We start from the raw sequence: 16,533 nt of genomic DNA on the forward strand, positions 1-16,533 counted from the left end.
ACTATTTGCATTGTGCCCCCCCAACCCCTCTTTTACACTGCTGCTACTCTCTGTTTATCATATGTGCATAGTCACTTTAACCATACCTACGTGTACATACTATCTCAACTAACCCGACTAACCGGTGCCTGTATATAGCCTAGCTACTGGGTGTCTGCGGAAAGCTGAGTATCTTGGCTATTGATCGGTGCCTTGATCGGTGAACCACCTCTTCCTTCACGTCATTTCCGGTCACAACTTGTAGACTTGTTTACGTGCTGCTGTGCGTTTTGTTGCTAACCTTACTTTGCTACCTGACAACTTTACGTATTTTACTTTTTAATTACCGTTTATAATTTTTAGTTTTTCCCTCGCTCTACTTTTTTCCCATTCAACTTTTTCACTCCGGACGCTTTATCTGGACGTGGTTCGTCAGGACCTCCACCCGCCGAAGCTAAGTAGTAACATTAACATGATGCCTTCTAATTGCAGTCGCTGTACTCATAATATACAGGAGAACGATCGCCTTACGGCAAAGATAGCTGTGCTGCAAGCCCAGCTTCAGACGCAATCGTTAGGCAAGGGTAATTTCAGTGTAGGAAAGGATGAAACAGCATCTGCGCCACCAGCAAGTACAGACAGTAGTATAAATCCCTTCGCACAGTCCCCGCAGCCGGACAACTTTCTCATGGTTTCTGGAGGGAAATGCTGTAGGAATGCTCAACCGGTGTACCTCATTCAGCCGACAGAAACTTTCAACCGGTTTTCCCCATTAAGCAGCGAGTCGGAGTCAGAGGCCGAGACTTCTCTGGTCTCTACTCCTCCCGTTACGGGGTCTGAGATGCCAAAGCCTCCCACCATTAGCTCTGACAAATTGAAAACCCTAGTCATTGGCGACTCCATTACCCGCAGTATTAGACTTAAAACGAATCATGCAGCGATCATACACTGTTTATCAGGGGGCAGGGCTACCGACGTTAAGACTGATCTGAAGATGGTGCTGGCTAAAGCCAAAACTGGCGAGTGTAGAGATATTGTTATCCACGTCGGCACCAACAATGTTAGGATGAAACAGTCAAAGGTCACCAAGCGCAACATATCTTCAGCGTGTAAATCAGCTAGAAAGATGTGTCGGCATCGAGTAATTGTCTCTGGCCCCCTCCCAGTTAGGGGGAGTGATGAGCTCTACAGTAGAGTCTCACAACTCAATCGCTGGTTGAAAACTGTTTTCTGCCCCTCCCAAAAGATAGAATTTGTAGATAATTGGCCCTCTTTCTGGGACGCACCCACAAACAGGACCAAGCCTGGCCTGTTGAGGAATGACAGACTCCATCCTAGCTGGAGGGGTGCTCTCATCTACGAACATAGACAGGGCTCTAACTCCCCTAGCTCCACAATGAGATAGGGTGCAGGCCAGGCTGTTAGCCAGCCTGCCAGCTTAGTGGAGTCTGCCACTAGCACAGTCAGTGTAGTCAGCTCAGCTATCCCCATTGAGACAGTGTCTGTGCCTCGACCTAGGTTGGGCAAAACTAAACATGGCGGTGTTCGCCTTAGCAATCTCACTGGAATAAAGACCTCCTCCATTCCTGCCATTATTGAAAGAGATTGTGATACCTCACATCTCAAAATAGGGCTACTTAATGTTAGATCCCTCACTTCCAAGGCAGTTATAGTCAATGAACTAATCACTGATCATAATCTTTATGTGATTGGCCTGACTGAAACATGGCTTAAGCCTGATGAATTTACTGTTTTAAATGAGGCCTCACCGCCTGGTTACACTAGTGACCATATCCCCTGCGCATCCCGCAAAGGTGGAGGTGTTGCTAACATTTATGATAGCAAATTTCAATTTACAAAAAATTAACGTTTTCGTCTTTTGAGCTTCTAGTCATGAAATTTATGCAGCCTACTCAATCACTTTTTATAGCTACTGTTTACAGGCCTCCTGGGCCATATACAGCGTTCCTCACTGAGTTCCCATCGGACCTTGTAGTCATGGCAGATAATATTCACATTTTTGGTGACTATAATATTCACATGGAAAAGTCCACAGACCCACTCCAAAAGGCTCCAAAAGGCTTTCGGAGCCATCATCGACTCAGTCTCTCCGGACGTACTCCCTGCCACAGTCATACTCTGGAACGTGTTATGTCCCGTGGAATAAATGTTGTGGATCTTAATCTTTTTTCTCATAATCCTGGACTATCGGACCACCATCTTATTACGTTTGCGATCGCAACAAATCATCTGCTCAGACTCCAACCAAGGATCATCAAAAGTCGTGCTATAAATTCTCGGACAACCCAAAGATTCCTAGATGCCCTTCCATACTCCCTCCGCCTACCCAAGGACATCAGAGTACAAAAATCAGTTAACCACCTAACTGAGGAACTCAATTTAACCTTGCACAATACCCTAGATGCAGTCGCACCCCTAAAAACCAAAAACATTGGTCATAAGAAACTAGCTCCCTGGTATACAGAAAAATAACCCAAGCTCTGAAGATAGCTTCCAGAAAATTAGAACGGAAATGGCGCCACACCAAACTGGAAGTCTTCTGACTAGCTTGGAAAGACCGACCTAGGATCAAAAGAGATATTCAAGTGTTTTAGTACTTATATCTCTTGACACAATTATGAAAATAATCATGGCCTCTTAACCTTCAAGCTGCATACTGGACCCTATTCCAACTAAACTACTGAAAGAGCTACTTCCTGTGCTTGGCCCTCCCATGTTGAACATAATAAAAGGCTCTCTATCCACCGGATGTGTACCAAACTCACTAAAAGTTGCAGTAATAAAGCATCTTGAAAAAGCCAAACCATGACCCAGAAAATACACTGCTCAAAAAAATAAAGGGAACACTTAAACAACACAATGTAACTCCAAGTCAATCACACTTCTGTGAAATCAAACTGTCCACTTAGGAAGCAACACTGATTGACAATAAATTTCACATGCTGTTGTGCAAATGGAATAGACAAAAGGTGGAAATTATAGGCAATTAGCAAGACACCCCCAATAAAGGAGTGGTTCTGCAGGTGGTGACCACAGACCACTTCTCAGTTCCTATGCTTCCTGGCTGATGTTTTGGTCACTTTTGAATGCTGGCGGTGCTTTCACTCTAGTGGTAGCATGAGACGGAGTCTACAACCCACACAAGTGGCTCAGGTAGTGCAGCTCATCCAGGATGGCACATCAATGCGAGCTGTGGCAAGAAGGTTTGCTGTGTCTGTCAGCGTAGTGTCCAGAGCATGGAGGCGCTACCAGGAGACAGGCCTGTACATCAGGAGACGTGGAGGAGGCCGTAGGAGGGCAACAACCCAGCAGCAGGACCGCTACCTCCGCCTTTGTGCAAGGAGCAGCAGGTGGAGCACTGCCAGAGCCCTGCAAAATGACCTCCAGCAGGCCACAAATGTGCATGTGTCTGCTCAAACGGTCAGAAACAGACTCCATGAGGGTGGTATGAGGGCCCGACGTCCACAGGTGGGGGTTGTGCTTACAGCCCAACACGTGCAGGACGTTTGGCATTTGCCAGAGAACACCAAGATTGGCAAATTCTCCACTGGCGCCCTGTGCTCTTCACAGATGAAAGCAGGTTCACACTGAGCACGTGACAGACGTGACAGAGTCTGGAGACGCCGTGGAGAACGTTCTGCTGCCTGCAACATCCTCCAGCATGACCGATTTGGCGGTGGGTCAGTCATGGTGTGGGGTGGCATTTCTTTGGGGGCCGCACAGCCCTCCATGTGCTCGCCAGAGGAAGCCTGACTGCCATTAGGTACCGAGATGAGATCCTCAGACCCCTTGTGAGACCATATGCTGGTGCGGTTGGCCCTGGGTTCCTCCTAATGCAAGACAATGCTAGACCTCATGTGGCTGGAGTGTGTCAGCAGTTCCTGCAAGAGGAAGGCATTGATGCTATGGACTGGCCCGCCCGTTCCCCAGACCTGAATCCAATTGAGCACATCTGGGACATCATGTCTCGCTCCATCCATCAACTCCACGTTGCACCACAGACTGTCCAGGAGTTGGCGGATGCTTTAGTCCAGGTCTGGGAGGAGATCCCTCAGGAGACCATCCGCCACCTCACCAGGAGCATGCCCAGGCGTTGTAGGGAGGTCATACAGGCACGTGGAGGCCACACACACTACTGAGCCTCATTTTGACTTGTTTTAAGGACATTACATCAAAGTTGGATCAACCTGTAGTGTGGTTTTCCACTTTAATTTTGAGTGTGACTCCAAATCCAGACCTCCATGGGTTGATAAATTTGATTTCCATTGATAATTTGTGTGATTTTGTTGTCAGCACATTCAACTATGTAAAGAAAAAAGTATTTAATAAGAATATTTCATTCATTCAGATCTAGGATGTTTTATTTTAGTGTTCCCTTTATTTTTTTGAGCAGTGTATATATATATATATATATATATATATATTTGCTACTGCTCAACTAAAAACAAGTATCGGTTGACAAACAAGACTATCAACCAAACAATCGACACGTCGACTAATTGGGGTCATCCCTAAAACGTTCACACCCCTAATTTGGGACGTAACTATTGTTTTGTCTTCAGGTGCATTGGAGAGTTCCTCCACCAAATGCTGAAGAGGCATGATATAATCATGTCAATTCTATCCCCCTGAACCTGGGTTGTGTTAGCGTGAATAGATGACATGATTTCTTACTGTAAACAGAGGCAAGTCTTCACAGTATTTTTCTATGTGAACGTTCCACAATGTTGTACCCTACTGAATGTGCAATGTGGCTTTGTAAAAATACGATGAAACCACTAATCTGACATGGCAAAAGTGAATGTGTGGTTTCCACAACATTATCAAGGAAGGGAGGAAGGAGGATGCATTTTCAAAGTATTCAAACCCGACCAAAGGCTACCATTGTGAAAGAGTTTGCATTGAAACAGGTCCTGTCAGGTCAACCTTAAACCTAAATATTTTTATATACATATTTAAGACTACTTATAAGACTTTTAAAGTCTTTGCTCTGGCAATTGAATGTTCCAGTCAGAATATTTGAACACAAAAGCAGAGCTTGACGTTCAAATGAATGACACTAAGTTCAATGATCTGTTGTACTGCAAATAAAGACAGACAAGACTAGGACCCCAGAATGGGTTTAGTAAATGCAGTGTATGTTTAGTATCAACACTGAAAGAACAGTTTAAGAGAAAAAGAAAAACAGTGGCAGGTAACCAGTACAAACAACTGACAAAAAACTGAGACTGGGATGCCATGATACAGACAGACATAGACAATGAGAAATGGAGTGCCACAAACTGAAAATATACAGACAACCAAACACAGACAGACATAGCACACACACATTTTTCATTCATACAAGTTCGGTGCTCTCTCACATACACACTTCACTTACGATCTGTTTCTCTGTGTACTTGTTGGAGCTGAGCAGGTTGACAGCCTCCATGTGTCCAAAGTCAATGTCATGTCCCAGCAGGAAGATGAAGAGCAGCTTGCAGACATACTTCTTCTTACTATAGCCGTCCAGTGCCTTATCCCCCTTGAATTTGGAGCGGATGTTGGCCAGCTCCTTATTGATCCGCTTGATCTCTGCCTCCTTGCTCTTACCTGGGGAAGAAGTGCAGCCATTTTAGCTTGGATTCAAATTTTAATACTTTATTTCCATACCAGCCAAAGACGGAATTAGGAATTAGATTTAATGCAGCTCATAAAAAAAGGGACAAAAAGATACACATATACATACCAGGGATCGACATTCAGGTAAATTTATTTACTGTCAAATGAGGAGAGAAACTTATCACACAAGTCAGAGTAATACTAAATCTTGAATCACTTATTAATAAGGGAGCAGGTCAACACAACGCACACATATAAAGTGAATTGATTGAGTGCTCTACGATAATGATGGCTGGTCAACGAATCACCCTCAGATGATTCGTTGAGAGCCCTGAGACAAAAAGTACAAAGGTACTTTATAGCCAAGATACACCCCTTTCAACCTACATGACGAACAACAGATGTACAGAATGGGTCACAAGGTAAAGATTTGTATGAAAGACACTTATATTTCACAGCAGACAGTATCTGCTGTAAAAACAGTTATCTTTGTGTAGAGGCCAGGGTCTGGCCCTGGGGTCATGTCTCCCTGGTACCATATAGAACAGAAACATTAACTCATGCTCTGGAATGCGGTCTCTTTAGGTTTTATCACCCAAAAGACACCCCATTTAGTCGAGTGGTTGATTGTTTGGTCGATAGGCTGTTGGTCGACAGAGATTTCTTTAGTTGAGCAGGTGCAAATTGTTAGATATTTTTTAATTGGGCAAAAAAAATACATCGGTATGATTTGCGCCTGTCTCTGTGGACTAATCCATTGCTGAGGCCACGGGGATGGCAGTCACTCGAAGACATGTGATACTGAAATTGTATATGGTTATTAAGCAAAAATAAATCGTGCAACACTAATCAATCTAATATTATTTTATAACAAATGCGCCTTGTCCCGCTGTTGGATACGGTTGCCGTTTGTGGTTCTGCAACATAATCTTCAGTATACCGTAGAATTGCTGCCTTTCCTTATGTTGCTAGGTGCATAATAATCAAAGTTAACCATCATATTAGGATTGAGAACAATGCGGCGGAGGCAGCAGTAGCAGAGACGAGGAAACAGACCTTGCCTTAGCTTAATTGTCTAAGAAAACTCAGGAGATAGGCTATTATTTATAGACCTAATTTCAATTTGTTTCCTAACTGTTAAATGTGCCTGGCTTTATAAATCATCCATATACAATGTATTCGGAAAGTATTCAGACAACTTCCCTTTTCCCAGATTTTGTTACGTTACAGTCTTAATCTAAAATGGATAAAACCTTTTTTCCTCATTAATCTACAATACCCCCTAATGACAAAGTGAAAACAGTTTAGAAATGTTTGCAAATGTATTACAAAATAAAAACAGAAATACCTTTTTTAAACGTAAGTATTCAGGCCCTTTGCTATGCTACTCTAAATTGAGCTCAGGTGCATTCTGTTTCCATTTGTCATCCTTCAGATGTTTCTACAACTTGATTGGAGTCCACCTGTGGTAAATTCAATTGATTGGACATGATTTGGAAAGGCAAACACCCGTCTATATAAAAAGGTCCCACAGTTGACAGTGCATATCAGAGCAAAAACCAAGCCATGAGGTCAAAGGAAATCCCTGAAAGAGCTCAGACAGGATTGTGTCAAGGCACAGATCTGGGGAAGGGTACCAAAACATTTCTGCATTATTGATGGACACAGTGACCTTCGTCATTCTTTAATGGAAAAAGTTTGGAACCACAAAGACTCTTCCTAGAGCTGCCCGACCGACCAAACTGAGTAATCGGGGAAGAAGGACCTTGGTCAAGGTGGTGACCAAGAACCCGATGGTGACTGACAGAGCTCCAGAGTTCCTCTGTGGAGATGGAAGAACCATCCAGAAGAACAACCATAGCTGCAGCACTCCACCAATCAGGCCTTTTATTGTAGAGCGGCCAGGCGGAAGCAACTCGTTAGTAAAAGGAACGACAGCCCGCTTGGCACCCAAAAGACTCTCAGACCATGAGAGACAAGATTCTCTGGTCTGAAGAAACCAAGATTGAACTCTTTGGCCTGAATGCCAAGCGTGACATCTGGTGGAAACCTGGCACCATCCCTACAGTGAAGAAGGGTGGTGGCAGCATTATGCTGTGGGAATGTTTTTCAGTGGCAGAGACTGGGAGACTAGTCTGGATTGAGGGAAAGATGAACAGAGGCAAAGTACAGAGAAATCCATGATGGAAACCTGTCCAGAGCGCTCAGGACCTCAGACTCGAGCGAAGGTTCACCTTCCAACAGCACAACGACCCTAAAAGCACAGCCAAGACAACACAGGAGTGGTTTCTGGACAAGTCTCAATGTCCTTGAGTGGCCCAGCCAGAGCCCGGACTTGAACCCGATCGAAGATCTCTGGAAACACCTGAAAATAGCTGTGCAGTGACGCTCCACATCCAACCTGACAGAGCTTGAGAGGAACTGCAGCAAAGAATGGAAATACTGTCACACCCTGATCCGTTTCACCAGTTTTTGTGCTCGTCTTCACCCCCCTCCAGGTGTCGCCCATCTTCCTCATTATCCCCAGTGTATTTATACCTGTGTTCTCTGTCTGTTGCCAGTTCGTCTTGTCAGGTCTTACCAGCGTGTTTTCCCGTCTCCCTGCTTTCTCAAGTTCTGTTCCCTAGTTTCCCCGGTTCTGACCATTCTGCCTGTCCTTGACCTGTCTTTTGCCTGCCCCGTTTGGGTCAATAAACATCTGTGACTCTAGCTATCTGCATCTGGGTCTTATCTCGAGTTCTGATTAGAGGTCGACTTATTAATCGGAATGGCCGATTAATTAGGGCCGATTTCAAATTTTCATGACAATCGGTAAGACATTTTTGGACGCTGATTATGGCCGATTACATTGCACTCCACGAGGAGACTGCGTGGCAGGCTGACCACCTGTTACACAAGTGCAGCAAGGAGCCAAGGTAAATTGCTAGCTAGCATTAAACTTCTTATAAAAAACAATCAATCAATCTTAATATAATCACTAGTTAACTACACATGGTTGACGATATTACTAGTTTATCTTGCTTGTCCTGCGTTGCATATAATCAATGCGGTGCCTGTTAATTTATCATCGAATTACAGCTTACTTCGCCAAACGGGTGATGATTTAACAAGCGCATTCGCGAAAAAAAGCACTGTCGTTGCACCAATGTATACCTAACCATAAACATCAATGCCTTTCTTAAAATCAATACACAAGTAATTTTTTTTAAACCTGCATATTTAGTTAATATTGCCTTGCTAACATGAATTTCTTTTAACTAGGGAAATTGTGTCACTTCTCTTGCGTTCTGTGCAAGCAGAGTCAGGGTATATGCAGCAGTTTGGACCGCCTGGCTCGTTGCAAACTGTGAAGACCATTTCTTCCTAACAAAGACTAATTAATTTGCCAGAATTTTACATAATTATGACATAACATTGAAGGTTGTGCAATGTAACAACAATATTTAGACTTAGGGTTGCCGCCCGTTCGATAAAATATGGAACGGTTCCGTATTTCACTGAAGGAATAAACGTTTTGTTTTCGAAATGATAGTTTCCGGATTTGACCATGACCTAAGGCTCGTATTTCTGTGTGTTTATTATATTCTAATTAAGTCTATAATTTGATAGAGCAGTCTGACTGAGCGGTGGTAGGCAGCAGCAGGCTCGTAAGCATTCATTCAAACAGCACTAAACTCCGTTTGCCAACAACTCTTCGCTGTGCTTCAAGCATTGTGCTGTTTATGACTTCAAACCTATCAACTCCCGAGATTAGGCTGGCAATACTAAAGTGCCTATAAGAACATCCAATTGTCAAAGGTATATGAAATACAAATCGTATAGAGAGAAATAGTCCTATAATTACTATAATAACTACAACCTAAAACTTCTTAACTGGGAATATTGAAGACTCATGTTAAAATGTTCTGAGCAAGGAACTTAAACATTAGCTTTTTTTACATGGCACATATTGCACTTTTACTTTCTTCTCCAACACTTTGATTTTGCATTATTTAAACCAAATTGAACATGTTTCATTCTTTATTTGAGACTAAATTGATTTTATTTATGCATTATATTAAAATAAGTGTTCATTCAGTATTGTTGTAATTGTCTTCATTACAAATAAATATATAAAAAATTAAAAATCGGCCGATTAATCAGTATCTGCTTTTTTTGGTCCTCCAATAAATCGGTATCGGCGTTGAAAAATCATAATCGGTCGACCTCTAGTTCTGATCGTACGAACTGGCCATGACTGGACATGAGTGACCAAGCAGACTCAGACCAGCTCCACAATGCTGTCTTCCTGCAAGGAGCCACCATTGGAAAACATGAGGAGTTACTGCAATGTCTTACGGAGGGACTCCATACCCTGGCAGAACACCATGACCAGGCTTTCGATACATTGCTGGAGCAATTCCGATTCCCTACTGGGCAGCGGGTCACACCAGTAATCTCCCAGCCTACCCCAGTGTTCTGAGAACCCTGCTTACCTCCTACGGAGCGCTACGCTGGAGATTCTGGAATCTGCCGGGCTTCTCTCGCCCAGTGTTCCCTCGTCTTCGAGCTGCAGCCTTTTTCATTCCCCTCGGACTGCTCGAGGATAGCGTACATCATAACGCTGACGTCCGGGAGGGCACTCGCCTGGGATACGGCGGAGTGGGAGCAAGAGTCCGCCGTCTGCCTCAGTCTGGAGGAGTTTGTGGCGGATGTTCGGAAGGTGTTTGATTCTGTTGTCCGGGAGAGAGAGGCTGCTCGTAAGCTGCTCCAGCTATGTCAAGAATCCCGTAGCGTGGCAGACTACACGGTGGATTTTCACACATTGGCGGCTGAGAGTGCCTGAAACCCGGAAGCATTGATCGAAATGTTCCTTCACGGATTATCGAAGGTGATCAAAGACGAGCTCGCAGCCCGGGAGCTGCCCACAGACCTTGACTCCCTCATAGCCATGACCATGCGGATCGATGGGTGGCTTAGAGAATGTAGCAGGGAGAGGGAATCTGTGCCCTGTCGCCTTTGTTCGCTCTCGATTCCTACCTCGCCTCCGACGAATCCCGGAGACCCCCGATGTCTACATGTCAGAGTGAACCCGACGTCACCAGAGTTCTCTCGGGAATCACCGAGGGCTGCCGACTCGCCACCTTCGGAGTCCATGTACCTGTGGAGCTACGGTACATTTCGCAGCTACCTGCCAACTACAAACCCAGGTTCATCAAGAAGGGATTGAGTACTCTGGTGGGCCATACGGTGAACCCTGGTTGGAGGGGGCGGAACATCCGTTCATTGTGTGGACGGACCACAACAACCTGGAAAATCTTCGCACTGCCAAGTGGCTCAATTTCAGGCAAGCTATGTGGGCCCTGCTTTTCACCCGGTTTAACTTCTCCCTTTCCTACCGACCGGGATCCAAGAACATCAAGCCGGATGCGCTGTCACACCTCTATAGCCCCGCAGCTACACCCTAACACCTCAAGACCATCCTCCCCACCTCGTGACCATCCTTCCCACCTCGTGTCTGGCGACGGCACTCAGCTGGGGAATAGAGAAGCAGGTCAGTGAGGCGCAGTGTTCCCAGCGGGGGGGTTCGGCTGGGAAATATCCGGCCCAGATAACCGGATATTTGTACGTGACGCTGTCCGCTCCTTGGTCCTGGAGTGGGCCCACTCCTTCAGGCTGCCACCGGGCTCTCACCTTTCGAGTGTTCCCTGGAGTATCAGCCCCCGCTCTTCCTGGAGCAAGAGGTCGGCATACCCTCGGCCCAGATGTTTGTCCTCCGCTGTTGCCATACCTGGAAGAGAGCCCGGTCGGCTCTTCTCAAGAACATTTTCAGGTATCGTCGACAAGCGACCCACTACCGGACCCCGGCATCATCTCGGGCAGAGGGTATTGGCTGCCCACTCGCGACCTGCCCCTTCGAGTGGAGTCCCGCAAACTTTCCCTATTTTAAAAATCGGACCTTTCCCCATCTCCAAGATCATTAGTCCCTCTGCTGTTCAGCGTCTGTTCCACCGTACCCATCCCACTTTTCATGTGTCACGGATTAAACCTGTCTCACAGCCCTTTGTCTCCTGTAGCGTAGCACCCGAAGTTTGAATATAAACCAAATTTGATCACATTCTCTAAGAGCACAAATAAAATGGGAATATTTGATTCTATACATAGCTTAGGCTATAAAAACATGACGTTACTTTCCCCTTGGTCCAGATGAGATCAGAGTGCATAGGCTTCTCTAGGCTACCTGTAGCTGTGGTCGATATCAGTAGGCTACAGTTGATCAGACTAAAGCACAGCCACAGACTAATTGTGCACCTTCACAAATCATTAAGCATTTATTTTTTTGTGTGGCAGGTATGGGCTTATACATAAAACAGCTCATTGCAACTCCACAGTGAATTCACTTACACCCCTGTTTTCAGTCACAATTTGCTTTTACCACATTTGCATGATATTGATAAAAAATGTCTGGTTTGTTGTAATGTTGTAAGGTAGGCCTACTGTACTTTTATATTCGTATGAGAGGGTTGTTTTTTTTGTTTTTTAAAGCTAACGTGACTTGATGAACACATGCCGTTAGAAGCTGCTTTTGTCTTGAAGCTAAAATGTAATGAGTGTAGACTACAGAGGAGAAAATAAACCTTTTAATTGTCTGCACCTGCTTGTGAATTGTTGCATTATTCACGAGTGTAATTTGGTTTGGTTGCCTTATTTAATAGTGTAATATGTTTTAGAAGATAAGTTTGTGCTTTACTGGCTAACTGATATTTACGGTCAATTTGAGCTGCGGACCAAGAATGTCACGTTGCCAGCCACAACAAAAGGCAAGGCAAGGAAGGAATGTGAATTGCTTCTCCGCTCCTCAGACTCTCCTCCATATCTCATAGAGGGAACAGGGCCATGTGGGATCAAGAGAGAAGGGGTGAGTAGCCTAATGAGTAACTTGAAAGAAGTAGGGCCTAGCCTGTGTAACGTTCTTAGATAGGGTGAATGTTGGAGAATTAGGCTATGTACTTATGAAGAATAAATAAATAAGCAACAAACTTGACAGTTTACTAACAGTATAACAGGAACAGTGACTAAATTGGGGAACAGTAAGGAAGGAGAGATCAAGGAGAACACAACGTTCCAGAGGGAGGAGAGGAAAAGCCATAATGTACAAATCATCAGAGGGATGGATGGGAAGAGGACAAGAGTTGGAGGTGGGACAGAGGAGGGACGGGGCTGGGCGGGTGTGAATAAGGGTGAAATTCAAGATATTAGTGTGTGACTGTGTCCATTTCAAATAGAGGCCGTCCTTGCCATTTCAGTTTCGACGATGGACAAAGGTAAGGCGTGTGCTGTTTGAGTTATCCAACTTTTCGATCTGGACTACTATGATGTCATTTTGTGATCTCAGACAGCAGTCTATTCCAAATCAATCTTATGCTAACCCCACAACACCACTAGCAGTCTTGCAACCTCTTCAGGTCTTGTTTCTGTTGTTTATCATGTTTGAAAGAGGGGCAAGGTACCCTAAATGCCATGCGGTGGCCCCTTACGAAAAAATATTGCAGTCAGAGCACAGTAAACTGAAGTACAATGCATTTTTTTACTGCAATAATTGTGTAGCTGCAGTATAACTGCGTCTAAAATACCACAGTCGACTGCTGTTACTGCACTTTTTTGTAAGGGCCAGCTTTACATGAAACAGGCTCCAAGCAAGACACTGTCTAGTATTCTTAAAGCCTGCATTTTCCCTTACAAAAAAAGATTGCAGGTTTGAAACTGCATTAAAAGTGCAGTAACTGCAGTCGACTGTGGTATTTCTATTGCAGTAAAAAAATGTCTTTTGGACGCAGTATTTGCAGCATACTGCACTCTGACTGCAATCTTTTTTTGTAAGGGTTAATGTGCACACGGTGTGTGTGTGCGCTGTGTGTGTGTATTTTGAGTGAGTGAGAAAGATTATTCTGCTCTATCATGACAGCGGTTATGAAAAATGGCAGTGTCATGCACAATATCTGTATAATGTATGGGCGTGTATGTGTGCGCTATGACAGACAATGCACTCAGCATAAACCAGGCCTCAAATTAGAAAAACTGAATTAGCAACATTTGTATATTATTTAAACTATTAACAAGACATTAATATCACTAAACTAGGTAGGCGCAAACACATGATCGACTACTATGCTGCGAGTGGCGACCAATTCTAATCGACCCAGTAGTTCAACCGGCTGGTTTAGCTACTGTAACGTTATATCTGAACAGCGATTCAACATAACTATCCATCCAGCCCTGCTACATTTCGCCCAATGCGACTGCCTGATAAATGTATTATCACAACAACAAAACTGAGCAAAATTAACACTGGTGGCCCGTCGCGATAACAACAGTCAGTTACCCTGCTTCTGTTCTGGTACAGGTAACGTGAACACAGTGACAACATCTAACGAGTAGCGGCCTAGTAGTATCCTACGAGTCTGACACACAACACATCATCACGGTCGACCGTGTATAACCACAAGCACAGTAGTAGACAGCGCAAATGGAAAAGGGATGCGGTGCAGCAGCAACTGTACCCGCGAATGACCTCTCCATAGCTATAACCCCTCTCTCCTTACCATTGAGCTAGCTGTTTCACTTTACACCACTACATTTCAGGGTACACTTGAAAACAAATGTCTGTTGATCAAATGTTGTCCACCATGCAAATGTTTATAATAACATGGCTCGTTGAAAAGCTAATCAATGATGGAAAAAGACACTTACAATTCCGTATGTCCGAAATGAACACCGCTAATCCGCGCATCCCATCTCCCTTCGACACAGCCGGCATTTTTGCTGGTTTCTGTCCTCACTCCGGCCTTTCCCGTAAAAAAATGAATTGTCGATGGTCAGCTATCAAACGTCAGCTGGCGTTTAGGTGTTACAGTGCAGGGTGTGTTAGCTTGTGTCCTAGCTAGTTAGCCAGCTAACCAACCTTTAACCGTTTATGTTCCTTGGCGTTTTACCAAAGATAGCACGTTTATAATAGCTTGCTAGGTATGTAGATTAGCTAGTTTGGATGACAGTGCCGTTGATCAATTCAGCAAACTAGCAGTATGGTTACTCCAAGTGTATCCGTGTTAACTAGCCGACGTTTCCGCTGGCTAGCAAATTCATTCAAACCTTCTCTTCGTTCACGACCAGATGACAGTTAAAGTACACGCAGTTGTAACTAATTATATCTACCCGCGAAATATATTAACGTTATATATCCAGATATCAGAGAAAAAGCACAATGCCAAAAAATTGCCACTCAGTCTGATCTCTGACTCGTGTCAGTGAGTCACGCACGGCAAGCTAGCTAAACAGCTAACGTTAGCTGGCTAGCTAGCTATATCAAATCTTGGAAAACATCACCAGTTGACCGTGATCAGTCAGCATACCATCGTATTTCCACAATGTATCTATTCCAATAATGACGTATGTCCGATGGCTAAACGAAGGCAATTCGATGTCGTCAATAATTTATGTCAATTCACTACTCGGTAGCCTTGGACAAGGCTCGTGACAGCACAAGCAGCGCGACCACTAGACCTGTTCGTTTTGCGCAGACTCTGGCGCTTCTTTTTCCTTATTCTTGGACTCACCAGTGTGTTGTGAACATCATTCGCGTGAGCAACAATAGTGGGATCAGCAGTTCGCCTTCAAAATAAAAGTTCCCCATTGAAACTGATGCAAACCGATAGAAATTGTGAAATCATGCCACAATTGGACTAGATAATGCAAAACAAGGTGGGAATGTTGTTATATAACTTTAAAAAAAGACAATTATTAGTTCATTTGACCTAAAAAAGTTTATACAAATATTAGCGTCTTAGCTCTTAAACGACTGAAATGAGCAACATTAAGCTCACCAGTTAGCCAGTATATTGAACATTTATATTACACTGTGCAGCCTAACCTATGGATTGTACACCCATGAAATGGGGTATCACCATAGTGCCCTCTAAGCTCACCACAAAGCTCATGGCCCTGGGACTGAACTCCTCCCAAGAGGACTTCTTGACGGGCTGTCCCCAGGTGGTGAAGGTAGGCAACATTACCTCCACCACACTGATCCATAACACGGGGACCCCACAAGGGTGCGTCCTCAGTCCCCTCCAGTACTCCCTATATACCCACAACTGCATAGCCTCACAGTTCCAACTCCATCATCAAGTTCGCTGATGACATAATATTAGTAGGCCTGAATACTACCAGTGACAAGGCGGCCTACAGAGAGAAGGTAGGTACTCTGACGGTGTGATGCCTGGCAAACAACATCTCCCTCAACATCAGCAAAACAAAGGAGCTTATTGTGGTCTTCAGAAGGAACCAGTCTGGGCACACCTCCATCCTCATCAATGAAGCAGCCTGGAGATGGTCAAAAACGTCAAGTTCCTCGACTTACAAATCTCAGAGGAACTGAAATGGTCAAACCAGAAGGACACCATGGTTAAGAAGGCGTAAGTATAGTTGCGCCTTATAGTATAGGCAGTATAGTAGCATCATGGCAAAAACTGTGAGACTGGCCAATAGCTTCTACCCCCAGACCATCAGGCTGCTGAATAGTCACCACTAGGCAGCTACCTGCTCCACATGTCCCCCTTCTGACCCCCAGACTTAATACCCCTGCGACCCTGTGCATCTGACTAATAAACTCATGTAATCCAATCTATCAGCCTATTCAATGACACTCACAGAACACAAATGTGTAGAGTTTATACAAATATTAGCATCTTAGCTCTTATTGCAGGACTTTGAATGTGGGAAATCAACTTTCCAGTCAGTCTATTGTGTGTATTTGGACATTCATATTGCACTGTACAGCCTAAACCAGTGGTCAACAACCTGGTCGATCTTCAAGGCATTCCTCGTCGATCACCAAACATTTCTGTAGAAAAGACAATGATAAAGGCTTGCTCGCCTTTTTAAAATTATTTGTGT

At 44.4% G+C, this 16,533-nt stretch overlaps 1 protein-coding gene across 3 annotated transcripts in view; it reads right to left on the reverse strand.

Annotated features, from left to right (window-relative positions):
* Positions 1 to 15,166, reverse strand: part of LOC120052737 (AP-2 complex subunit alpha-2-like) — a 53,050-nt gene extending 37,884 nt beyond the window's left edge. For 2 of the 3 annotated variants that reach the window (XM_038999824.1, XM_038999822.1), the window contains exons 1-2: positions 14,332 to 15,165; positions 5,381 to 5,592 (exon numbers count right to left, since the gene is read on the reverse strand). In XM_038999824.1, coding sequence (XP_038855752.1) covers positions 5,381 to 5,592; positions 14,332 to 14,398 — 279 coding nt within the window. In that variant the 5' untranslated portion in view covers positions 14,399 to 15,165. Of the gene's footprint in view, positions 1 to 5,380; positions 5,593 to 14,331 lie in introns of all 3 variants that reach the window. The other variant, XM_038999823.1, reaches the window with a different exon arrangement.
* Positions 15,167 to 16,533: the final 1,367 nt, after the last annotated feature.

Source organism: Salvelinus namaycush, chromosome 8 (genome assembly GCF_016432855.1).
Source record: "Salvelinus namaycush isolate Seneca chromosome 8, SaNama_1.0, whole genome shotgun sequence".
In the NCBI taxonomy this organism is placed as follows: Eukaryota; Metazoa; Chordata; class Actinopteri; order Salmoniformes; family Salmonidae; genus Salvelinus; species Salvelinus namaycush.